This window comes from Danio rerio, chromosome 17, assembly GCF_049306965.1.
Source record: "Danio rerio strain Tuebingen ecotype United States chromosome 17, GRCz12tu, whole genome shotgun sequence".
Taxonomy (NCBI): domain Eukaryota; kingdom Metazoa; phylum Chordata; class Actinopteri; order Cypriniformes; family Danionidae; genus Danio; species Danio rerio.
Genome location: NC_133192.1, coordinates 4,777,501 through 4,805,075, shown reverse-complemented (window position 1 = coordinate 4,805,075; position 27,575 = coordinate 4,777,501). Strand labels below are relative to the sequence as shown.

The window sequence follows — 27,575 nt, the reverse complement described above, 5'->3', positions numbered from 1 at the left end:
TGTTTTGCTTGTTTTTAGGCATAGATATATACACTAGAAATCGCATAGGGACCTTGAGCAGGTGTAGTAACGAGCAAACAAAGAAAACAAAGCATAAAGGCAGAACATTTCATAAGTAATATTAAGTTTTTTTCTGTTTTTGTATGTTCTGAACTTTTGTGCAACACAGGTAACGTTATTGATGATAATACAGTCACTTACTGCATTCACCATAAGGCAAAGCAGCTCCAACTTGCACTAAACACTCGGCTTATGCTAGTTTTGTTGAATAAAATCAGCAAACAATGCAAAAAAAAAAATTGACAACGAGATGCAGCACTGCCAGAAACGTGTATTATTGTCTGCTAGTGAAAGAGTCGTTCAGGGGATTAATTCACAAACGAATCGCTCCCTCCGTCAGTATGAGGAGTGAAAGCAGGAGAGGAGCTGTGTTTCAGGACAAGATTAGATCAAATTTAACAGGGAGGGTAAATAGTACATTTCTGTACACACAAACACAAGCTTTTTGTCAGGAATGTCCGTGCGGTCACTGATTCATCAATGTAGAAAAAGTAATTAGAAAAAAAAAAATTTGCATACTAACATCCAGGAAAACTCCCGATCATAGATATATGTGTATATGTGTATATCTCTGGCTTTGGATGGCCACAGTCCTCCACTGTACCTTGGTCCCGCATTCATTTCAAAGGAGCGCTACCCTGTACCAAGATGGTGGCGCAATTGACGCATTTCGTCCAATAGACAACAATAGGCCAGGCGACATCTAATGTATATATATCTATGGTTTTTAGGAAGAACTCACTTTTTTCTCACTCATCCATTGTTACTGCACCTATGGGTCGACATTTATTATGCTTTTTAGTTAATTTGGTAATAACGTTAGATATTTGGACTATAAACAAGACAAGAAATCGAAGTAAGAATTTTTTTGCAGTGTAAAGTAGACCTCAAAAAACAGGAATGCAAGAGGTAATTCATGATTAAAGCATTTCTGAAATGTGAAATAATAACAAAAGCCACATTCATTTTTATTCCCGACATCTTCCAGACTTTCCTGAAACTCATCAAGAAGCAGCAGAAAGAAGTGAACGCTTTGAAGAAAAAGCACGCAAAGGTGACTGGAAGCTATTGTTTTCTTGAGTTTAACGATTTATTAATGAGCATGTGGTGTGTGTGTGTGTTTAATAATACTGCAGAATGTGTTTTTTTTTTGTACTACAACTGATGATCAACAGTAAAAATTGCTAATTTGACCTCTTCCCAACAGAAAGAACCAGCAACAATCAAGAATGCATGATTATATACTGTCATGTCTTTGCAGTCAATGCATGTGTTTATATTGGAAGTCAGTGGGGCAAAAACAGCCCCTAACATAATGAAAGGGTAGTAAATTTGCTCAAAGCGCATTGAGTTTTTAAAAACTTCTAAAGCATTTTCCCAAAATATGTATCAAAATAAGATTTGTCAGCAAAAATCATTCCATTTGCTGAAACACAGGAAGTTGTGGCCAAATTAATACTCAAAATCACCCTCTGAGTGGATGAAAACATCCATAAAAACACGCAAAGGTGAACGAAGGCTTTTGTTTTTTTAAGTTCATTGATTCAGTAATGAGCATGTGGTTTGTGTGTGGTCCATATTGCAGCAAAATATGACACCTGTAGGGCAGCAAAACACAAAGAGGCCAGAGAAAAGCGACCTGTTTTCTTATTTCAGGCACAACATGCACTGCGGAGCTCCCACAGCGCTCAACTGGACAAGACTGTAGCTCAACATGAGAAAGAGAAACACACGCTGGAGAAGCAGCTCCACAAAAACACCAGCAGGAAAGTGAGGTGAATGTGGGATTAGTGCTCATTACTCTCGTCTCTTCATGCTGTATTCAGGTCTGAGAGCTTTGGCTTTTTTTAATTGCACATCAAAAGTTCAGGTTGAAATGTATACAGTTGTGTTTCTGAACAGTTGTCAAACTTCCTCTTAACTCTTTCCCTGGGATTTATGAGATACAGGCGAAGTCAAAATGATTAGCCCTCCTTTTCTTTTTCAAATATTTCCTAAATGATGTTAAATAAAGCAAGGAATTTTTCATGGTATTTCCTTTAATATTTTTTCTTCTGTAAAAAGTATTTTTGGCTACACTAAATGCTGTTTTTAAACGTTTTAAGCCATTTAAGGTATCAGTATTATTAGCCCCCTTAAGCAATATTTGTTTTGGATTGTCTACAGAACAAACCACTGTCATGCAATGACGTGCCTAATTACTCTAAGTTGACTAATTAACCCAATTAAGTCTTTAAATGTCACTTTAAGCTGAATACTAGTATCTTGAAAAATATCTAGTCAAATATTATTTACTGTCATCATGTCAAAGATAAAATAAATCAGCTATTAGAAATGAGTTATTAAAACTATAATGATTAGAAATGCGCTGAATAAATCTCTCCGTTAAACAGAAATTGGGGAAAAATATACAGGGGGCTTGTAATTCTGACTTCAACAGTATTAACATTATTATAATGTGTGTAAAACAGGGTACTGTATAAACACTTGTTGTTTGTCAGCTTTTAAGCATGAACTCCGTTCATTTGTTGACCCTTAGTGAAAGCTCCAGCCTTGAAATGAGCAGAGACATTGAACAGCAAATGAAGACAGCGGTGATGAATCACAAGTCAAAGGTACTGAGCTGAACTTTATTCAGTGGGGATGTTTACATGGACACCAATAATCAGACTTTAATAAGATTAAGACAATACTCTGATTAAGAGTCTAGCATATAAACAGCAATTTTTCAATTAATTAAATCTGATTAAGGCCATAATGGTACTAAACATGATTGAAGCATTATTTATGTGCAGTACAGACATGTAAACACCACAATCAAACTATTACCAGCATGTAGGATTTTCGCAGAATTTGTGACAGGATAGTCTATAGAACCACACCTGTTTGACACTATTCTCTGCATCTACCCAATCAGTGAAGGACCACAGACACCTGCATCCTGAAATGCGGAGGTTTTTTGTTTCCATACGGTGCTCGGTATCAAATTCCATTAAACTACACTCTTCTAGTAGTTCATACTCGCATCCATATCTCGTTTGTCACAGTGGGCATGCATGAAATGTTCCTAAATGAAAGTGAAAGTGCCAAAACTGCAGTTAAAGTTGACAAACTGCAGTTAAAGGATATGTGTATGGCGTGGAGATGCAATGATGGTAATCAAATTATCATGGCGGATCGTGGCGACTCCCCCGGGTTCTCTGAGATGGCTCCCTTCAGCGCATTCCCTTTCGGCGGTGAGCCCCGCGTCCCCTGCTCCTCCCATTGCTTAGAGATGGCAGCAAGCAGATCCTTTCATTGCCAGCCTCAGGTCGCCCCAGGACTCAAGGCAGGCGAACGGGTTTCTCCCCCACTCCGCTTAACTCCCGAACACTCTCCCTTCCTCTCCGTGGCGAGGGCAACTGGACAACGTGTCCCTCCTTCTCCTAGATTTTCGGCACCACTGTAATAAAGATAATGGCCACCTGGCCGCCAGGAAGGAGGAGACGGACAACTGATGAAGTTTTAAATTAATTTAATAAAAAAAGGGAAAAACTGAAAGCAAAAGTAAAACAACATGTCCGGGCCCGGTCTTCTCTCTGCCTCCTCTGCCATTGTTCCTCCTCTTATAGTCCAGAGCTCCTTCCGTGGGATTTGAGGCCAGTGTGCTTCACAGGTGTTTCACATCTGAGGCCGGCCTCATTTCGTTCCTACGGCTCACGGCCCCGCCCTCCTCGCTGCATTCATGTTTTAGGTTGCTGAAAGAATCATTTGCTCCTTTGCTTTTTCCGGCTTCTCCTTTGTTTATTCGTGCGTCACTTTTGCGTTTGTCCATTTCTGAAAGGATTTGATGTCAGAAGCACTTAAATAATCAGGCAAACGCTAAAACCAGCTATCGTTATTTATAGATGCACACGCAAGCACTCTGAGAAAGTGAAACCTCACAATTTTAGACGGCCTCTTAAAAAAACAAATAGGACACAGCAGATTTTGTTCTTCTTGGCTTTGTGGCCGTTCATCAAGGCGGCTTTAATTGAGCACAGGTCAACCATGGCTTGTTGTTATATGCATATATTATGATGGTGTTATGTCTCGGCTGTGTTTTTAAAAACGGTGCTTGCTTTGATTTTATTCTTCTGCTTGTGTACACGCTAGTGGCATATCTCTGTCAACCAATAGTGTTCAGCTGCACGTCTTGCTCTGCCTTTTGGTACCCTTTTGTTGTGCCTGGTACCCTTTGCAAAGGGTACCCAAAAAGTTGTACGGCACGGTTCGCTTTTAGGTAACTTTTGACAGTGGAAACGGCCATAAAAGCGTATCGCACCACACCACTCAGAAACGGGCCATTAGATCATTGATGTGTATGTAAACATAGTCTCTGTTTGAGTTTTGAGTCTTATAAGCATCACACATCCAGAATTCTTAGCATAGTCATTGTTTCCTGCTAACACCAATAAATGTGCTCTCTTGCTTGAAGCCATTGTCATTTGTTTGTCATCAAACACCTGACAACAGCCATGTGTGTGTCACTTAGGGCCTACTCACACTATGCCATCCGTACCGTGCCCAGGCCCGTTTTCCGGATCGTTTGAGAAGTGTGAGTGCATTTAATTGGGCTCAAGCACGGTTCACTTGGCTGGCCCTGGCCCGCTTGGAAGAGGTGTGCCTGAGCCCGGTTCACTTGGGCTTTGGTACGCTTGTGTGTGAGTGCAAAACGCGCCAAAGCCCGAAACTGAAAGCGAGACGTGACTTTTAAGGGACTGTTTCATATGGATTTATTAATCATTCTTACTGTTCAGTGATCGCAAACTGCCATAGTTTATTAAAGACGCAAACCCCTCACTGCACGACAGCTGCACCTTCAGCAGACCTCCTCATTCCTGCAGCACGAGGGCTTTATGATTGTTTATGAGCGCCAAAAGTGGCGGATCTGTTCGGCGAGATATCTGACTGCGTGTCACTGCATCCCTAAGGACTGTTTGGCGAAATATTTGACGGCATATTAAACGACTGAAACTATATAACTAGAGAAATCTCCACTGTGCTGCTGAGTGAGAGCGCTTATCACTGAACAGCGCAGCAGCGATGACGTAAGCGTTGCCGAAGCCCGTTTGTGGTGTGAGCGCGGGCCGTCAGGGGGAGACGGGAGGGGGGACAAGCGTGCATTGGCCCGGTTCGAGGCAACTGTACCTAGTGTGAGTACGGCCTTAATGTAGTGAAAAGTACTACAAAGTGGTAATAGTTTGATTGCGGTGTTTACATGACTGGACTGCACTTCAATAATGACACTAAGATCATCATACTCCACATCTTAATTCCATTTCTGTTTAATTCCATTGTGACTTTAGTCAGATTAATGTTATTAAAGATCGCTGCTTAGGCAGCGTAGTGGCGCAGTAGGTAGTGCTGTCGCCTCACAGCAAGCAGGTCGCTGGTTCGAGCCTCGGCTCAGTTGGCGTTTCTGTGTGGAGTTAGCATGTTCTCCCTGCGTTCGCGTGGGTTTCCTCTTGGTGCTCCGGTTTCCCCCACAGTCCAAAGACATGCGGTACAGGTGAATTGGGTAGGCTAAATTGTCTGTAGTGTATGAATGTGTGTGGATGTTTCTCAGAGATGGGTTGGAGCTGGAAAGGCATCCGCTGCATAAAAACATGCTGGATAAGTTGGCGGTTCGTTCCGCTGTGGCGACCCCGGATTAATAAAGCGATTAAGCCGACAAGAAAATGAATGAAGATCGCTGTTTACATGCTACACTCTTTATCGTATTAAAATAGGAGTACTGGTGTCCATGTAAACGTGCTCAAAGTCTGTCTGTTTGTTTGTGTCTGTGTTTATCATGTGTCTCTGTGTGTGTGTGTGTGTGTGTGTGTGTGTGTGTGTGTGTGTGTGTGTGTGTGTGTGTGTGTGTGTGTGTGTGTGTGTGTGTGTGTGTGTGCAGGTGAAGGACATGGCATCCGCTCAGGCCTCGGAGTGTTCAGAGATGTTGCGCTGGCACTCAGCTGAAGAACAGACAGTGGTGGAGCAGCATCTCCTCCAGCAGTGTGAGCAGCTCCACAAACTGCTGATGCTGGAGCAGGAGCAGCAAACACACCAGCTCACACTCCTGCACGAACGGTGAGCTCACGCTTTGAATTGAATTGATATACTCTCGCCGGCCACTTTTTTTAGGTATACCTGTCCAATTGCTAATCACATGGCTGGAGCTCATGACATGGTCAAGACGATCTGCTGCAGTTCAAAGCGAGCATCAGAATGTGGAAGAAATGTGATTAAACGTGACAAAGTTGTTGGTCTGAGTATTTCAGAAACTGCTGAATTACTGGGATTTTCACGCACAGCCATCTCTAGGGTTTACAGAGAATGGTTCGAAAAGAGGAAATATCCAGTGAGCGGCAGTTCTGTGGGCGCAAATGCCTTGTTGATGCCAGAGGTCAGAGGAGAATGGCCAGACTGGTTCCATCTGACAACAGTAACTCAAATAAGCACTCGTTACAACCGAGATGTGCAGAAGAGCATCTCTGAACACACAACACTTCCAACCTTGAGGCAGATGGGCTACAGCAGCAGAAGACCACACCGGGTGCCGCTCCTGTCAGCTAAGAACAGGAAACTGTGGCTACAATTCACACAGACTCACCAAAACTGGGCAATAGAAGATTGGAGAAATGTTTCCTGCTCTGATGAGTCTCCATTTCTGCTGCGACATTCAGATGGTATGGTAAAAATTTGGCATCAACAAAATGCCATGAAGGACTAATGCAGTTCTAAAGGCAAAGGGGGGTCCAACACGGTACTAGTAAGGTATACATAGTAAATTGGCTGGCGAGTCTATGTTTTGGAGCATTGTTTGGACTATACTCTATTAAAATGTTTTTATTTTTAAATAATACACACAGAGAGAGAGAGAGAGAGAGAGAGAGATGAAAAATGACGCTTCCGCTATTTATTTCTTCATCAAATATTCTATACATTTGTATACATACAATTTACGTTCCAGCTCTTATTATTTATCTTTGAAATCATATGTTTATTTTTATAATCTTTAATCAGTATTTTATAGTTGCATGTAATTTATGTATTTGTTTATATTTTATATACAGTTGAAGTCAGAATTATTAGCCCCTCTGTTTGTTTGTTTTTTCCCAATTTTGGTTTAACGGAGAGTAGATTTTTTCAACACGTTTCTAATCATAATAGTTTTAATAACTCACCTCTAATAAATTATTTATTTTCTCTTTGCCATGATGACAGTAAATAATATTTGATTAGATATTTTTCAAAACACTTCTATACAGCTTAAAGTGACATTTAAAGGCTTAATTAGGTTAATTAGGTTAACTAGGCAGGTTAGGGTAATTAGGCAAGTCATTGTATAATGATGGTTTGTTCTGTTGACTATCGAAAAGAAATAGCTTAAAGGGGCTAATAATATTGACCTTAAAATGGTGTTAAAAAAATTACAAACTCCTTTTATTCTAGCCGAAATAAAACCAATAAGACTTTTTCTAGAAAAAAAAAAAAATACTATCAGACATACTGTGAAAATTTCCTTGCTCTGTTGAACATCATTTAGGAAATATTAAGAGCAAAAAAAATTTAATAATAATTCTAACCACAACTTTATATGTTATATATAACATATAAGAATATACTGAATATGCATGGCGACGCAGTGGTGCAGTAGGTAGTGCTGGAGTTTGCATGTTCTCCCTTCGTTCGCGTGGGTTTCCTCCGGGTGCTCCGGTTTCCCCCACAGTCCAAAGACATGCGGTACAGGTGAATTGGGTATGAGTGTGTGTGTGTGGATGTTTCCCAGAGATGGGTTGTGGCTGGAAGGGCATCTGCTGCGTAAATCGTGCTGGATAAGTTGGCGGTTCATTCCGCTGTGGTGACCCTGGATTAATAAAGGGACTAAGCCGAAAAGAAAATGAATGAATGAATGAATGAATGAATGAATGAATATGCATATTATAATAGATGCGTGCTCTCATGTCATTCATCTATAATCTGTTATGCTATCTATAATTCATCTTTTTTTTTTTTTTTTTTGCACAATCCCACCCACAGTGCGATTTAACATCCGCTACATGCTGTTATGGTTCAGATTTGCTCCATGTGTGTGTTTCAAATAAACTCAATATCATTGTTTTCATGCCAAACCTTTCATAGAGACCACCAGTGTGTGCATGATAATTGCAATTTACGTCTGTGTACATTTCCTATTGATCATGTCAGCAGTGATTGATCAAATGAAGCATGTAAATGAGCATCTCTCCAGTCTCTTACAGTGCCAGCCAATGCTCAGATCTCACTTATCTGCCGTTTTCTCCAAAAACAGGCCTGTCTGATGGGAAATTCTCCATGCAAATTGAGCGCAGCACTAATTCTGTGGGCGTGTTTATGCCTTTACCTGATTTGCATAATTCCTTTATTGAATGGGCTGCTGAAACGTCTCTGCCTGCTAAATAGCAATTCATTCTGACTGATTTCTCCCTAGCGTGTTTCTCATGGGCTTTGGTTGCATATAAATGTGTGGGTGTGTGTGTGTGCATGTGTGCGTGCGTGTGTGTGTGTTCTCATTTGCAGCATTCTTGTTCTCTATGTTCCTTTTGAATATTCGACATTAACCGCTCAGTGTTATCAAGTGTTTGTTATTGTAATTGCTCATTATTGCAACATGTATACTTTCTAACACAGTATAGCCATCAGATATTATATTTTCCCAGAGCCATTTTACATTCCAGTAACAGTTTATACCGCAAATGAGTTGTTTATGGTTGAAATGAAATTAATTGTATTATACATACACAACCCCAAATCAGAAAAAGTTGGAAAAGTAGTAAAATTAAACGCAAATTAAAAAGACAGTAGTGATTTCCAAATTGACTTTGACTTGTATTTCATTGCAGACAATACCGCAGCATGATATTTAATGTGTTTCTCGTGATATATATATATATATATATATATATATATATATATATATATATATATATATATATATATATATATATATATATATTTATTAGTGCTGTCAAAATTAGTGCGTTAACGCATGCGATTTATTATTAATTATAAATATTTAACGGGTTAAAAAAAATTACGCAATTAACGCAGTTAACGGAGTTGCAGGTTTTTTTTTTACTTCCTGTTGTGGTCGACGTGTGTTTAACATGCAAAGAAACATGGATAAGACCAAGGAAGCACTTTTTGAAGGTTTTTGAAGTTTCAGTATAAAACAATTAATGTCACATCACCAGGCTCTCCAGAGTTTCATCCAGAGTTTCCTGCAATTTCGGATATTTAATTTTTAACTTTTAACTTCTGTTTTAATAGAATTTGATACCGCATGGCGAACGGAAAAAAAACCCTCTGCATTTTGTGACTTGGTGGTCCTTTAAGGTAATCAAAAATCGCTGCTTACATGGTAGACTCTTAATAAGAGTATTATCTTAGTCATTCAAATCTGAGTATTGGTGTCCATGTAAATGTACTCAGAAAGTCTCTCTGTCAAAGACAGCGCATTCCTCTGCCTTTCAGCATGCGCCCTCCAATGTATCATTAAGTTTGACGTGTTTCCTCTTTAAACACAACGAAAGTGTCTGCTTCACATTGTTGTGTCAGAATCCTTGTGAAATACAGCTATACTTTATGGCTGTTTATTTGTTTATACAGACAGCTTGTTATACGCTGTCTGGACTCTGTTAAGCTGGGTGGTTTTCGGTTTTGTTCTCCGCCCGCTCGTAAGTGGGAAAGGGTGCAAGGGGTAGAAAACGGGCTGGGTCAGGCAGCAGGACAACAAATGCTGAATATAAGCGGGAGCGGGCGGGAGCGGTATTCAATATTTAGTCCCGAAACTAAATTGGCCGTAGCGTATATGGGTGTTTACCAGTACTAGGTTGTGGCTGGAAGGGCATTCGCTGTGTAAAACATATGCTGGAATAGTTGGGGGTTCATTTTGATGTGGCAATGGCTGAAGTAGAGACTAAGCAGAAGGAAAATGAATGATTGAATTACTAATATAATACACAATAATACCAAAATTAGCAAAAATAAATAATATTTTAACTGTAACATTATTTACTAGTTAATTAATAGTACTAACGGTTAACGATAGTTACTGCATTACCTTAAAGTGCAGCAAATTAATAAGTGAAAATATTGCCAGATTCATTCATTCATTTATTTTTCTTTGGCTTAGTACCTTTATTTATCAGGGTTTGCCACAGTGAAATGAACCACCAACTATTCCAGCATATGTTTTATGCAGTGGATGCCCTTCCAGCCACAACCCAGTACTGGGAAACACCCATACTTACTCATTCACACACTCATACACTACAGCCAATTTAGTTTACCGAATTCTACATGTGTTTGGACTGTTAGGGAAACCGGAGCACCCAGAGGAAACCCACGCCAACATGAGGGGAAATTGCAAACTCCACCAGAAATGCCAACTGGCCCAGCCAGGACTCAAACCAGTGACCTTCTTGCTGTGAGGCCACAGTTCTAACCACTGAGCCACCATGCTGCTCCAGATTCATTTAATAAATGTGTCAAATCTTAGACACGTGCCACTATCTTTAATGCTTTTTGTCTCTGCTGTGTGTATAAACACAGCCCTGCTTTTAACATTATAAAGCACACCAGTGTTTGTCATAAAAGCTGAATTGAATTATATTTCCTCTTGCAGTCAGAGTAAAGAGATGCGGACCAACCAAGCCAAGACCTCAATGGAGAGCAGCAAGGCCATCAGTCAAGACAAAAGCATAAAGAACAAGGCTGAGCGAGAGCGGTAATAATAACTGCTTTGTAGGTGCACTTTCCTTTGTGCTTTTCTTGTATTGTGAGGCATTGCTATTGTAATTTCCTGGCCAAACAGAATCATCTTGTCCAATTTCATCCATAAAATTTGTTTCTTTTAAGGGCCGGGCACCATCTAGAAACCTATTAATCTGCTTATCTCAGGAAATGCAGAAAACTTTCTGCCATTTAGAACTGCTTTTACTTTTGAACTTGGGTTTGGACTGCTGACAAATTTCTGTCATATAATTTTAAGGGCTGTTCACATATTGCATCTGAAAGTGATTGAGAATCATTTTGATCTTTTGCTTAGGTGCTGGCTCCAGACAGTACAAAATACAGATAGTGCAAATACAACGACAGTGCAAATACAACGACAATGTGGAATTGACAGCGATATGTTCAATGAATAGGTGTCCACATAGTTGTAGGCAGTATTGTTTCAAGTATGGATTGGTTAAAGTGCAGTGCATGCTACATATTGATGGTGTGCAGTGAGGGGTATGGAGAGTGTGGGGTGTGTTAAGTGTTCATCAGCCTGATAGTCTGAGGGAAGAAGCTTTCCTTCAGTCGGCTGGTGCGTGACCGGATGCTGCGGAACCGTCTGCCTGAGGGTAGCAGAGAGAAAAGTCAATGGCTTCGGAGACTGGAGTCGCTGATGATTCTCTTGGCTTTCCTCTTGCACTGCCTGGTGTAGATGTCATGGAGGGAGGGAAGCTCACCTATAACTACACGTCCAGCAGTTTGCACAGTCCTATGTAGGCGTTTGTGATTGCTGCTGGTGCTATTTCCATACATGGTGCTACATAAATTTATCATAAATACAAACACAACACTGGACATAAGAGCTATTTCTAAAAAAAAAACACCTATGCATAACTAACAAATACTATAAGAACGAGCACATACCATATACTATAGCATATACTATATTTATTTCCCTAATTTGGTAACCATTTAACACCACCTAGAAAACATTTTGAAATTCTGTTTAGTAAAAAAAACATTAGTGTTATATTTGAGACAACACTAAACTCTGCTTGAGTTGGTTGAGTGTATAAGTGCATAATATTATAGTGTATAAGTGCATAGTGTGTCATTTGGGACACAACCATGTCAGCCTGCAGCCCAAGACCGGTTACTCACTGAAGCTAAGCAGGGCTGAGCCTGGTCAGTACCTGGATGGGAGACCACTAGGGAACACTAGGTTGCTGTTGGAAGTGGTGTTAGTGAGGCCATCAGGGGGCGCTCAACCTGTGGTCTGTGTGAGTCCTAATGCCCCAGTAAAAAGTGAAGGGGACACTACACTGTCAGTGGGCGCCGTCTTTCGGATGAGACGTTAAACCGAAGTCCTGACTCTCTGTGGTCATTAAAAATCCCATGGCACTTCTCGTGAAAGAGCAGGGGTGTAACCCCGGTGTCCTGGCCAAAGTCCCTCTATCGGCCCTTACGATCATGGCCTACCAATCAACCCTTTCCACCAAATTGGCTTTATCACTGTCTCTCCACTCCACCTATAGCTGGTGTGTGGTGAGAGCACTGGCGCCGTTGTCCTGTGGCTGCCGTCGCATCATCCAAGTGGATGCTGCACACTGGTGGTGGTGTGGAGAGACCCCCCCCCTCATGATTGTGAAGCACTTTGGGTGTATGGCCATACACAATAAATGTGCTATATAAAAACACACATTACATTACATTATTTACATTACAACCCTTGACAACCCTCTTGTTATTGCAGGAGAGTTCGAGAGCTCAACAGCACGAACACAAGAAAGTTTCTTACAGAAAGAAAAAGGGTAATGATTCTAATCTTGCATCAGATGTTTGCTTTTTTTAAATGTATGCTTCTAATTGTGTTAATTAACATGGGCGCTGATTGACAGCTCGCCATGAAACAGACCAAGGAGTGCGAGCAACTCCAGGCGGCTCAGCGGGAACAACTGGAGAGGCTGGAGAAACACAATGAGGAGGTATTTCACCATCTCTACTATAAGAGTTGAGTCCTTCCTGCTGTGCACAACCACGTAAACTCTAACCTCTACATGATGAATGTGAATGTCTGTAATTAGGGATATATTTCTATAAAAAGGTTTTGCAGACGTTCAGAAATATACCCATGTCCAGCTCAGTATCTCAAGCACAGGATGTTCATGAAGAGAAATAAAAAGGCTCTTTTTTTCTATTTGTGGCCTTAAGATTGTGGTCTTAATGTATATTTGTAGAAGTAACCAAAAATACATTTCTGCCTCAATTTTAAGCTTTGAGTCAAAGCAATCGATTTTACTTTTGTGCCAAAAAAAAATCATTAGGATTTTCAGTGAAGACATTTTGTAAATGTCCTACCAAAATATAGCTAATTGTAATTAATATGCATTGCTAAGAGCTGATTCTTGACAACTTTAAAGTTCCTTTAACGTGTTTTGAAATGTGCATTTTTGTTTTACATGTGGCTTAATTTCAACTGAAACATGAATAGAGGGCAGGATATAGAGTAGCTCCTCCCCTCTTTATAAAAACGGCCAATAGCATTTTGTTTTATCACAGCCCTGCCAGTGAGAGTGGTTGGCTCAAGAGCAGAAGTGTCTTAAAGGGGCAGGGCATGTCAGATACTAGAAAGCATTTAAATTGGTCAGATGATTTGATGAGAAACTGAAGTAAGAGGTGACGTCAAAAAAAACAAAAAACTGATCAATTTTTGCGCAAGTGACAAACTGCAAGCTTTGGATGTTTATATCTGCTCTAAATCTGAATTTTGTCACTGTTTTAAAGCACACTAAATCATTTTTAAGACTTTATTTTGATGTCACAGAAACTTTAAAAGGGATCTTTCTCAATATTTAGATTTTTTCTTTGAAACATGAGATTCCAGATATTCAAACAGTTGCATCTCAGCTAAATATTGTCCTGTCCCAACAAGCCATATATCAAAGCTTATTTATTTAAATAGGCTTTGTCATATTTGTTGGAATATTAGTTACACAATTTGATCAGAGAGTATTCATGTTTAAACAAACAAACCAACCAACATCACTGAATTGATCAAATGCACTCACTGGCCACTTTATTAGGTACACCTGTTCAACCACTCATTATTGCAAATTTCTTATCAGCCATCACATGGCAGCAAATTAATGCATTTGGGCATGTTGGCATGGTCAAGATGATCTGCTGCAGTTCAAAGCGAGCATCAGAATGGGAAAGAAAGGGGATTTAAGTGACTTTGAACATGGCATGGATGTTGGTGCCAGACAAGCTGGTCTGAGTATTTCAGAAACTGCTGATCTACTGGGATTATCACGCGCAACCATCTCTAGGGTTTACAGAGAATGGTCCGAAAATTAGAAAATATCCAGTGATTGGCAGTTCTGTGGGCGCAAATGCCTTGTTGATGTCAGAGGTCAGAGGAGAATGGCCAGACTGGTTCCAGCTGATAGAAAGGCAACAGTAACTCAAATTACCACTCATTACAACCGAGGTCTGCAGAAGAGCATCTCTGAACACACACCACATCCAACCTTGAGGCAGATGGGCTACAGCAGCAGAAGACCACACCGGGGGCCACTCCTGTCAGCTAAGATCAGGAAACTGAGGCTGCAATTCACACAGACTCACCAAAACTGGACAATAGAAGATTGGAGAAACGTTATCTGGTCTGAGTATCTTGATTTCTGCTGCCACATTCAGATAGTAGGGTCAGAATTGGCATAAACAACATGATAGCATTGATCCATCCTGCCTTGTATCAATGATTTAGGGTGGTGGTGGTGGTGGTGTAATGGTGTGGGTCCATCTCTTTATGATTACAGTGTGTCCATCTTCTGATGGCTACTTCCAGCAGGATAACGCACCATGTCATAAAGCGAAAATCATCTCAGACTGGTTTCTTGAACATGACGATGAGTTCACTTTACTCAAATGGCCTCCACAGTCACCAAATCCAATAGAGCACCTTTGGGATGTGATGGAATGGGAGATTGGCATCATGGACGTGCAGCAGACAAATCTGCAGCAACAGCGTGATGCTATCATGTCAATAGGGAGCAAAATCTCTGAGGAATATTTCCAGTACCTTGTTGAATCTACGCCACGAAGGATTAAGGCAGTTCTGAAGGCCAAAGGGGGTCCAACCCAGTACTAGTAATGTGCACCTAATAAAGTGGCCGGTGAGTGTACATAGATAACCCTCATGATAAAAGTTATGTAAGATTATAAAGACTAAAATTATGGTTACATTAAAGTTATATTAAATAATGAATATGTAAAGAAAATGTGTTAGCAGTTAATGCTGTAAAGACTAATCATATTCAGACAAAAATCTCATTTATTTTAATTGGAACATGTTCATATTTAAATATTTATTAACATAATTAATAGTATAAATACTGCAGTGAGAATATAAAGCTCAAAGTCAAGGAGAAAGTGCATAGAATTGTGTATTTCTTTATCTCAGAGAAGTACGTTAGTAAATTCTTTACTTTTATGATTTTAAGCTTTTTCCTTTCAAAACATATAATGCAATGCAGCGATGACTGAGATCGCATGCTGAAACTAAACTTTATGGAAAGTCCTTGAAAGCTTCATAACCACGTCTGATGCTTTTTATTTAATAGTGGCGAGGCAGTGGCGAAGTAAGTAGTGCTGTTGCCTCACAGCAAGAAGGTCGCTGGTTCAAACCTCGGTTCACTTGGCGTTTCTGTGTGGAGTTTGCATGTTTTCCCTGCCTTCGTGTGGGTTTCCTCCGGGTGCTCCGGTTTCCCCCACAGTCCAAAGACATTCAGTACAGGTGAATTGGGTAGGCTAAATTGTCCGTAGTGTGTGAATGTGTGTGTGGATGTTTCCCAGAGATGGGTTGCGGCTGGAAGGGCATCCGCTGCGTAAAATCTTGCTGGATAAGTTGGCGGTTCATTGCGCTGTGGCGACCCCGGATTAATAAAGGGACTAAGCCGACAAGAAAATGAATGAATGAAATCTGTAAATATTTGTCAGCAAAAGAACACATGGACTATGAGCTAAATCTGAATGTTTGTTCTGCTCTATTGAAAGGTTTTCAGCCGAGTTTTGATGGTTTTAATAATTCAGAGTCCTTCAAAATTGATCAAAAAGCATAGAGTAGGCTTTGTTTTTTTTATTCTACACTTAAAAAATAATGTTTGCCGTTTGTTCAAAATATGTACTTAAAATCCGCTGAAACAACACAATTGTTGAGTTTTTTAGGGGAAAATTTTATTTTCTTCATGGTTAATTCACTTACAATTCGTCGACTTGGAATTATGAGAGTATATCCGACAGATCATTAATTAAGCATTATTTTATTTAAGAAATACAATCAGTCTGCTTATTGATTTAGTAAAAAATAAAAAAGAAATTGGTTGTAACAAGGATGTTTGAGATTCCCATAGCATTTATTTAATGTTTTAGGATGAATATTTGTTTTTGTTTTAATTAAGGTTTTGCTAAATGTTAATGTTTAGTGCCGATGTTAATGTTGTGTAATTATTATGGTCATATTTATTGAATTAAATGCATTACATCAGTGGTACTCAAACTTTTTTCATCAAGTACCACCTCAGAAATAAATTCTCTCTCCAAGTACCACCAAAATGAGCAGTATTGAAATTCAGTAGTGTAGTAGGCCCAGTAAAGCAGCTACAACTCTGCACAGTTAAAAAAATGTGGCAGATTACCTTAGAAATATAGGCTATATGTCATATATGGCATATTATATACATCATTTTTGATCAATTTTGAAATGTATTTAGCATGTACATGACATATTTCATTCCTCCACGTACCACTAGAAGGAAGCCCGCGTACCACTAGTGGTAGACGTACCACAGTTTGAGAACCACTGCTTTATATGAATTACTGAATTATATTTATTGAATTATATGTGCCCCATAAATTAAATAAATATTTGCCCTTTAAGGCTTAATAAAGACTTAATAAAACATACAATTAGCAAATGGGTTAACAACAGGTAATGAACACTGAAATTGTTTTACCGACCATATATACACACACACAAAAAAAATATTTCACATTTAATATATTACAGCCTCACAGTACGAAGGTCCCTGGCTGGATCAGTTGGCATTTCTGTGTGGAGTTTGCATGTTCTCTCTATGTTGGCGTGGGTTTCCTCCGGGTGCTCCGATTTCATCCCCAGTCCAAACACATGTGCTCTAGGGGAATTGGATTAACTAAATTAGCCGTAGTGTATGAGTGTGTATGGGTGTTTCCCAGTACTAGGCTGCAACTTTTCAGTTTCAAGTTTCTTCTTAATTTTGCAATGTTTAGCATGATTTAGTCGACTCTGATTTTGAGTTTCTTTCTGGCCTTTCCCACTGTCAACAAAGCCGTCCAGCGAAATGACAAACTAATAGAGCCAAGCTAGAGTTTGACTTTGCAGATTAAATCTTTTTAGTTTTCTAAATAAAAAGTATTTTATATATATATATATATATATATATATATATATATATATATATATATATATATATATATTTCTTCTTCTTTGGCCTTTGTCCCGAATGATTGCGGGGTCGGCTGTTTTTGGAACAAGTCCATATGATAATGACTTTTTTACACCTTCCAGCCGGCCTGTCGTATGGGCCTGTCACGCTCCCACACTCACACACTCATACACTCATACATTATGGACAATTTAGCCTACCCAATTTACCTGTACCACATGTCTTTGGACTGTGTGGGAAATTGGAGCACCCGGAGCAAACCCATGCAAACACAGGGAAAACATGCCAACTCCTCACAGAAATGCCAACTGACCCAGACGAGGCTCGAACCAGCGACCTTCTTGCTGTAAGGCGAACATGCTACCCACTCCGCCACTATATATATATTAAACTCATAACATCTTCCACTTAGTGAAGTTTATTTATAAACAAATTTCGAGAGGATCAGGTGCTTATGATTGTTCACAGCTGTTCCAACTTTAGCTTATGACTAATTATCCTATATGACTATCCTTAACTCACTATAAATAACCAGACTTTTCTCATCTCAATATCTTCGTCTTGAAGAAACCCCCCCACCAAACCCTACTTTCCCTCCTTTCAAACGGACGACACAGTGGCCAGCGATTAGCGCTGTTGCCTTACAGCAAGAATGCGCCTGGTTTAATTCCTTTCAAAAACAAGCAACATTTCTGTGTGGAGTTCTGCTCAGTAGCCGTGATCGCGTGGGTTTTCCCCTGCGTCCTCCGGTTTTCTTCCCACATTTCAAAAACAAGTACCCTAAACAACTAATCCAAAATATTTTAGCCAAACTCTGAGTACACCTTCTCAGCATCCATATCTGACACTTAGCTACAATAAGCAGGAGGGGGAGTCATCGAGATCTACCTGAGCTTAAACTCCCCTCGCAACGGGAGGGAGCCCAGGGCTCGAGGATCTTACAAGTGTTTCTTTTTACTATATTTGTATTATACACTTGAATAATTACTGGGTACTACATTATTACTTGTTGGAGGACAAAGGATACCCTACTCTGCCTTATATGATGACATCCTACATGCAGACTGACCTAGAGGAAACCTCATTGACCCAAACTGACAAAAGAGATGGATATAATAGATATAATTTGTCAAAAAATATATGTTTAATCAAATAGTTTGGTCTGAAGCACTGTTCATTTCTTTATTTCCTGAAATAAAATGAATGATTTTTTACACTGCTTTATACATGTACCTTTCAACATGTAACTTATTTTTCATATACATTTCTCATATCTATTTATATATATATATATATATATATATATATATATATATATATATATATATATATATATATATATATATATATATACATACATACATACATACATACATACATACATACATACATACATACATACATACATACATATATATATATATATATATATATATATATATATATATATATATATATATATATATATATATGCACACACACACACACACACATATATATATATATATATATATGTATGTATGTGTGTGTGTGTATGTATATATATATATATATATATATATATATATATATATATATATATATATATATAATATACAGCACAGCAGGAATGACTAGTTTAATGATGAATGTGGATAAATATTGCTCACCATCAATTTGATTTCTTTTTTGCTCTTTTATTCAGCTGTCGAACTCGTGCTATGCAAAATCACAATGCCAAGGTAGGACTTTTCTCTCACAAATCAATTTTACAGCGCCTCCCCCTTCCCATGATTCTTTCATCTCAGGCCGTGTGGAAGTTCAGTCCATCATGGCTGTAAATTATTGTTCCTCCTTCATACGTTCACAGACTACTGAGCAGACAGAAGTCCACTCGCTCCTCTGTTTATTTTGCCCGTCAGGAAGCTTGCAATCATCTGGAGATGTCAAAGCGTGTTCATACTATAAACAAGCATCTAAAAAATGGATTGAATGCTGAATTTGCCTCTCACAAAAGTTCAACTTTTCTCCTCAGTTACTCAGTGTATGCCATTGCAAACCCATATGACTGTCTTGCTTTCTTGCGTGAGAATTATTGAAGAGTTCTGTCAAGCTCTGAAAAGGCCAAAAACTACCTAAAATATCTGCTTTCATTCTCTATTGAGGAAAGACGCACGGGTTTGGAGTAACGTGAGGGAAAATGATGACGGACATTAGGCTTTTGCACAGTGCAAAATATCATCCTGGTCATATTCCAGTGTACCAACGTCTTAAAGGGATAGTTCGCGCAAAAATGACAATTCTGTCATCATTTGCTCTTCTTTTATTTGTTTAAAACATGTTTGAGTTTCCTCTGTTGAACTCAAAAGAAGACATTTAGAAGAAAGCTGAAAACCATTGACTCCTATAGAATTTTTTTTTCCTACTATGGATTTCGGAACAAATGAAAGGACAGTAAATGATGACAGGATGAGTAAATAGTGAGTAATTGTTCATTTTTTGGTGAATTATCCTTTTAATATGTCCTTTTACAAATTAACCAGGATTAAAAATGCTTAGGAGTCAAATAAAAATGGATTGAATGCTGAATTTCACCTCTTGTAGCACAAAAGTTCAACTTTTCTCCTCAGTTACTCAGTGTCATGCCATTGCAAACCCATATGACTGTCTTGCTTTCTTGCATGAGAATTATTGAAGAGTTCTGCCAAGCTCTAAAATAGCCCAAAACTATTTAAAATATCTGCTTTCATTCTCTATTGAGGAAAGATGCACGGGTTTGGGGTAACATGAGGGAAAATGATGAAGGACATTAGGCTTTTGCACAGTGCAAAATATCATCTTGGTCGTATTCCAGTAGATCAACGTCTTAAAGGGATAGTTCACGCAAATATTTAAGTTCTGTCATCATTTATTCACCCTTTATTTGTTCCAAACATGTTTGAGTTTCCTCTGTTGAATTCAAAAGAAGTTATTCTGAAGAAAGCTGAAAACCTGTGACTTTTATCATGATGTTTTTCTACTATGGATGTTGATGGTGATAGGATTTCAGCTCTCTTCAGAATATCTCCTGTATACAAAAAAGAAAGAAACTCAAACACGTTTGAAACAAATGAAAGGACAGTAAATGATGACAGGATGAGTAAATAGTGAGTAAATGTTCATGTATGGTGAACTATCCTTTTAACATGTCCTTTTACAAATTATCCATGTTTAAAAATGCTTAGTAGTCAAATAAAAATGGATTGAATGCTAATTTTGGCCTCTTGTAGCACAAAAGTTCAAATTTTTTCCTCAGTTACTCAGTCATGCTACTGCAAATCCATATGACTGTCTTGCGTGAGAATTATTGAAGAGTTCTGTCAAGCTCTAAAAAAAGGCCAAAAACTACCTAAAATATCTGCTTTCATTCTCTATTGAGGAAAGAAGCACGGGTTTGGAGAAACAAGAGGGAAAATGATGAAGGACATTAGGCTTTTGCATTATACAAAATATCATCCTGGTCATATTCCAGTGTACCAACGTCTTAAAGGGATAGTTCACGCAAAAATGACATTTCTGTCATCATGTGCTCTCCTTTTATTTGTTTAAATCATGTTTAAGTTTCTGATGTGGAACACAAAAGAAGATATTTTGAAGACAGCTGAAATTCTGTGACTATTGACTCCTATAATATTTGTTTTTTTCTACTATGGATGTCGATGCTGACAGGTTTTCAGCTTTCTTTAAAATATCTGTTGTGTTCAACAGAAGAAAGAAACTCAAGCAGGTTTGAAATGAGTGAAAGGACAGTAAATGATGACAGGATGAGTAAATAGTGAGTAAATGTTCATGTTTGGTGAACTATCCTTTTAACATGTCCTTTTACAAATTAACCAGGATTAAAAATGCTTAGGAGTCAAATAAAAATGGATTAAAAACTGAATTTCGCCTCTTGTAGCACAAAAGTTCAACTTTTCTCCTCAGTTACTCAGTGTCATGCCATTGCAAACCCATAACTGTCTTGCTTTCTTGCGTGAGAATTATTGAAGAGTTCTGTCAAGCTCTGAAAAAGCCAAAAACTACCTAAAATATCTTCTTTCATTCTCTATTGAGGAAAGACGCACGGGTTTGGAGTAACATGACGGAAAATCATGAAGGACATTAGGCTTTTGCATCCTGGTCATATTCCAGTGTACCAACATCTTAAAGGGATAGTTCATGCAAAAATGACAATTCTGTCATTATTTATGTACCCTTGAACACAAAAAAAGCTGAAAACCATTGACTTAGATAGAATTTGATGTCAATGGGGCCTCACTGCAAGAAGGTTGCTGGTTCGAGTCAGTTGGCATTTCTGTGTGGAGTTTGCATGTTCTTCCCATGTTGGCGTAGCTGCTCCGGTTTCCACCACAGTCCAAACACATGCGCTAAAGGGGGAATTCGATTACCTAAAGTGGCCGTAATGTATGAGTGTATGTGAACAACAGTGTGTATGGGTGTTTGGGTTGCTGGGTTGCTGGTTGCTGGGTCAGTGCTGGGTTGCAGCTGGAAGGGCATCCGCTGCCTAAAACATAACATATTTGTAATAGCTGGCGGTTCATTACGCTGTGGCGTCCCCTGAAAAATAATAAGTATTATTGTGTGTGTTTGTGTTTGTGTGTGCGCGCTCTTGTGCTTGTGTGTGCAAGTGTACGTACGTAAAAAAAATGAAATTATGAGTATATAAGTGCATGCATGCGTGCGTGCATGTGTACTTATAATTTCATTTATAAACCTAAATTAATTTAATGAGATTTTTTTTGATACGACTTAATATCTTCCCAATCTTGCTTTTTCTCATTTTCCAGATGTCAGAATATAGTCACATAAAGAAGACGATTTGAAATGTTGTTTTGTGTAAAAAGTAAATACATTTTTTTATTGATTTAAACCAAAGATATCTATATTTTAATATTCATTTTTTATTCATGTGCAGTAATTGAGACATAAAATGAGATGAAAATGATAACTGTAAATGAAAAAGGTTATTTGTTGACACATAAACACTGCTTTATTTATTTGTTTGTTTGTTTGTTTGTTTGTTTGTTTATTTAAACCTACTTTAAACATACAAAATTTGTATTTTCATTTTAGTTGTCTTTTATTTCTTTAATCTACTTTCCAAAATGAATCCTCATAGCACTTAAGAAGTTTACAATAATAACACAGCTTGTTAACAAGTTTTAATGATTTATGAAGGGAGTTATAATGCTTTGTTTCATGGTTTCATCTTTCTTTACGAGTAGCAGAGTATTTACAGCCACTGTATACGTTATTTCTGTTTGTTTGCATCCCTTCCCTTTGTGCTCCCTAGCGGCATAGTCACAAACTGCGGTCATACCTAAAAATGCGTTCTTAGTCCTTTAGAGCGGCGCTGGTAAGCTCTTGTTCTCTCCAGACTGGATTACTGCAACTCTCTACTAGCTGGGCTTCCAGCTAACTCTATCAAGCCTCTTCAGCTGCTCCAGAATGCAGCAGCACGAGTGGTCTTTAATGAACCTAAAAGAGCACATGTCACTCCGCTGCTCATCCGTTTACACTGGCTGCCAGTTGCTGCTCGCATCAAATTCAAAGCTCTGATGTTTGCCTACAAAGCGACTTCTGGCTTTGCTCCTTCTTATCTGCTCTCACTTCTGCAGATTTATGTGCCCTCCAGAAACTTGCGTTCTGTGAATGAACGTCGCCTCGAGGTTCCATCCCAATGAGGGAAGAAATCACTTTCGCGAACGCTCACGCTCAATCTGCCCAGTTGGTGGAATGAACTCCCTAACTGCATCAGAACAGCAGAGTCCCTCACTGTTTTCAAGAAACGACTAAAAACTCAACTATTTAGTCTCCACTTCACTTCCTAATCTGCAATTGCCTCTCTGGATATACCACTAACTGTACTCTAAAAAAAAAAAGAATAATAATAAAAATAAAAAATTTACTAATGCTTTCCTTCTTAGACTTTACAGATCTGAAACTTGCCTATAGCACTTATTCATTGTTGCTCTTAGTTGTGTAAATTGCTTCCTTGTCCTCATTTGCAAGTCGCTTTGGATAAAAGCGTCTGCTAAATGACTAAATGTAAATGTAAAAATGTTATCATTTATTCATCTTCTTCTTACTAATATGGGGTCGCCACAGCGGAATGAACCGCCAACTTATCCAGCATATGTTTTACACAGCGGATGCCCTTCCATCACTGGGAAACATCCATACACACTCACTCACACACACACACTGCGGACAATTTAGCCTACCCAATTCACCTGTACATGTCTTTGGACTTGTGGGGGAAACCGGAGCACCCGGAAGAAATCCACACCAACACGGGGAGAACATGCAAACTCCACACAGAAACGCCAACTGACCCAGCCAAGGCTCAAACCAGTGATCTTCGTGCTGTGAGGTCGCCACTGCGCCACCATGCAGGCCTGTGGCAGTAATGCTCATTTTAAAGTGTCACCCACTGTATATATTTGTAAACTGGATCAGAAAACTAAACTCAAATTAAATGAAAAGCAAGTTTTTTTTTATTTGTTTCCACCTCTGGAAGAGATATCTGTCTAGTTTTAGACATAAACTCAGTAAATTTCTATGCATATTTTATCAAATATATATTTTGATTAATATTCATTTACTTAAGAAGCAAAATGACACACAACATTAATGTTTTAAACTTATATTTGTGAATATATTTGAAGCAAGACAAACAAAAACCTCTGCATTTGGCATTAAAAAGAATGTACTTTTCTGACCCAAGTAGCAGATCTTTCTCTTTAGTCAGAATAAACTGAGTTAGCGCTAAACGCATTGTTACGAGACCTAATATCTCGCAAGTCGTTTTGCTTTTGAAAATAATTAATATTGATTTGAGCATATTTAGACATCTGCACTGAAAAACAAGCTCCTGTTTAGTTGTCATGAATGCATGAATTATTCATCCAACAATACAAATGTTCCCAACTCCAGAATGACGCTGTGCATCTTAACTGTTATTTTGTGCGCTGGAGGATTGTTTTATTTTCTGTTGATTTAAATGCACTGCATAAATTACTTGATTTTCCTGCCACTTCATCCACTACAATCACGCTGTATGTCACAAGGCATTTCCATAGACGGCTCAAACGGAGTCCTGCTAATGCAATGTAGAAAAGTGCTTCACTTCCAGACTAATCGGACTGAAAAACATGACGTGATCAACTTAAAAATGCTGTTTACAAGCCTGAAATGAAAAGTTTGTTTCCTGACACAAGTCTCATGTTAGATGTTATTCAATAAATGGGATATTTGAAATGCATGGCTGTTTTTAAAGGTGCCGTATAATGGAAACATGGACAGGCATAGCTTAATAAAAGAGTTCAGGACTTACAGTAGGCCTTTAACATTTGACAAATTGCCACCAATGAAAAATTGTCTTTAGGCTAATTTGGGTGTATTTACGTTCTTGGGAAATGTTGATTAATGTACACTGTCCCTTGTTGTGACAAATGAATTAATGAATAAAAAAATAAACAAACTAATGTACTTACTAAATAAATAAATAAGTATATAAATTAAATAAATAAATTAATTGAATGAATAAATAATTAAATTTAATAAATGATTAAATGAGTAGACTGAATGAATGAATAAGTATATAAATTAAATAAATTAATTGAATGAATAAATAAATTAAATAAATAAATAAATAAAATGAATTAATGAATGAATAAATAAATTAATTAAATTCAATAAATAAAAACTGCACGTACAAACTAACTAAATAAGTGCATAAATATAATTAATTAAATTAATGAAGGAAGGAGTTATTGAATAAATAAATAAAAGAAAAAACTAATGAACTTACTAACTAAATTGAATGAATAAATAAATGAAATAAATAAATAAATAGAATGGGTGAATTAATTAATGAATAGATAAGTATATAAATGAATTAAATGAATGAATGAATGAATTAAATAAATAAATAGAATGAATGAATAAATACATTTATAAATTTAATTAATAAATTGATTAAATAAATAAAATAAAAATAAATAAATTGAATGAATGAATGAATTAATTAATTAATTAATACATTTATAAATAAAAAATGAATCATTTTAATAAAAAATAAAAAAATAAATAAATTGATTAAATGAATAAATACATAAATAAATTTAACTAATTAATTAATTAATTGAATTGAAAGAATGAATAACGCTGATAAAATTACTAAATAAATAAATTAATTAAATAAAAATAAATCAAATAAATAAATACATAACTAGGGATGCACAATATATCTGTGGTCATATCGATAATTATTTATGTAGTTATTATCGGCAAGATAACAAAATTAGGTTGATATCTAAAGTAATAAAAAGATAAAATAAGTATAATTTAAACTTGTTTCTTTTATTTATTATTTGCATGATATTTTGAGTTTCGGTCAATGTTCAATGACTCTTTATTGACGCTTTATTTATGATTTTTTTTTTGTGTATTTTTAGCTGAGGCAGTACATTTTATTTACATATATGAAAGCTGGCTATAGAATATTTGATATAACACAATGTAACCTGATGTACAAATGCATTCCCTGAAAAGAATTTGTGATGCCAGTACTCTTTATTTATTTCATATCATTATTCCTATTTTGTTTTTATATTATTATTTTATTTATTATTTATGTTTTTATTTAATTGTTGGGGAAGGGGGACAGCATGGCGGCTTAGTGGTTAGAACTATCGGCTCAGCAAGAAGGTCGCTGGTTCGAGCCCCGGTTGGGTCAGTTGGCATTTCTGTTTGGAGTTTGCATGTTCTCCCAGTGTTGGCGTAGGTTTCCTCCGGGTGCTCCAGTTTCCCGCAGTCCAAACACATATGCGCTATAGGTGAACTGAATAAACTAAATTGGCCATTGTGTGTGTGTGTGTGTGTGTGTGTGTGTGTGTGTGTGTGTGTGTGTGTGTACAGTACTGTGTTTCTATATTAATGTGTGTTTTACTGTCATTACAGGCCAGAATGAAGCAGTGTGTGGAGACATGAGAGAGGACGAACCGCTGACCGGTCAAACACACATGTCACTGCAGTGAGAAAACACCTATTAATGCACAAACACACACTTGATATGCATTCAGCTTTATCTGTTTTAGTGAAAAGAAAAATCTTGTGTTTTGTCTTGTTTTCATGTGTACATTTTGTTGAAATAAGAAAAAAGTCATAAATAATGTAAGGTTTTAAAATGGAAAACCATGAGATTAAGCTTAAAAGCAGAAGAAATATCGGTCATGTTATGCTTCATGACCCTTTAAATAATCAAAAAGATTGAAAAAAGTAATAATTTATTCCCGAGTTGTTTGTTTTTTGTCTTGTTTCCTCGTGTAAATATTAAAATATTCCTGAAAGAAGAAAAAGATCAATTATCTGCTATAGATTATTAAGTCTTATTTTCAGACAAATGTTTAAGTTTAAAAGAAGCACAAACATCTGTCATAAAATTATTCAAAACGCTTTAAATAATCAAAATATTGAAAATCATTACTATATTATCCAATATTTTCATTTTACTTTTTTTCATTTTCAATTTTACTAGAAGAAATGTAAGTGTAGTCAAGTAGAAACAAATGTTGGCCAATGGAGTTAAACAGTGATCTTAATTCAAAAAGAAACAACATTATTAAATCATTTTTGTCTTATTTACACTTAAACTTGTTAGTTTTCTTTCCATAAGAAAACAAGACTTAATATCTGTATTTTGGATTTGATCTAAATATATGTCATCTTTGAGTGTCTTTACTGAAAAACAAGACAAAAATATTTTTGTTGTTGTGTGGTATTTATTTGTGTTTTACACTACCTGACTTGAGTCTTGTCGCCTATCCAAGCTTTAGGAACAGCAAATAATACCTTGACTTCTAGTTGATCAGTTGGTATCAGAAGTGGCTTATATGAAAGGCAAAGGCCTCTAGATTACGCTTATTTTACCACAATAAAATATGATCATGCCTTGATTTTTAATAATTTGATTAGGACAGTAAGGTCTGACTCTGCTTAGACAAAAGTCTCATCACTGAACAGAAATAATGTCCAGTATAGAATATAAAGTCCTGCTGCAGTGGAGACAGAATGAATATTGTGTCTGACTCCATCATGAGCTTGGAGGTCTGCATCCATACATCTCTGCACTGACTCAAATCACTGATTAATAAAGTCATCTGGAATGGCAAAGAAAGCTTTCCTGCAGGACTCCCAGAGTTTATCAAGATTCTTTGGATTCATCTTCAATGCCTCCTCCTT

At 37.5% G+C, this 27,575-nt stretch overlaps 1 protein-coding gene across 6 annotated transcripts in view; it reads left to right on the top strand.

Moving 5' to 3' along the window:
• The window catches only part of plcb4a (phospholipase C, beta 4a), a 128,898-nt gene extending 102,455 nt beyond the window's left edge, over positions 1-26,443 (top strand). For 3 of the 6 annotated variants that reach the window (XR_012393154.1, XR_012393156.1, XR_012393157.1), the window contains 9 exons: positions 1,049-1,114; positions 1,717-1,835; positions 2,600-2,675; positions 5,975-6,150; positions 10,730-10,848; positions 12,578-12,635; positions 12,723-12,809; positions 18,997-19,033; positions 26,295-26,443. Coding sequence is in view for 2 of the 6 variants with exons in the window: in XM_021467271.3 (XP_021322946.2) it covers positions 1,049-1,114; positions 1,717-1,835; positions 2,600-2,675; positions 5,975-6,150; positions 10,730-10,831; positions 12,578-12,635; positions 12,723-12,809; positions 18,997-19,033; positions 26,295-26,371 (798 nt within the window). In the remaining 4 variants the exon portion in view is untranslated. The remainder of the gene's footprint in view (positions 1-1,048; positions 1,115-1,716; positions 1,836-2,599; positions 2,676-5,974; positions 6,151-10,729; positions 10,849-12,577; positions 12,636-12,722; positions 12,810-18,996; positions 19,034-26,294) is intronic. The other 3 variants (XR_012393155.1, XM_021467271.3, XM_073927996.1) reach the window with 1 other exon arrangement.
• Positions 26,444-27,575: the final 1,132 nt, after the last annotated feature.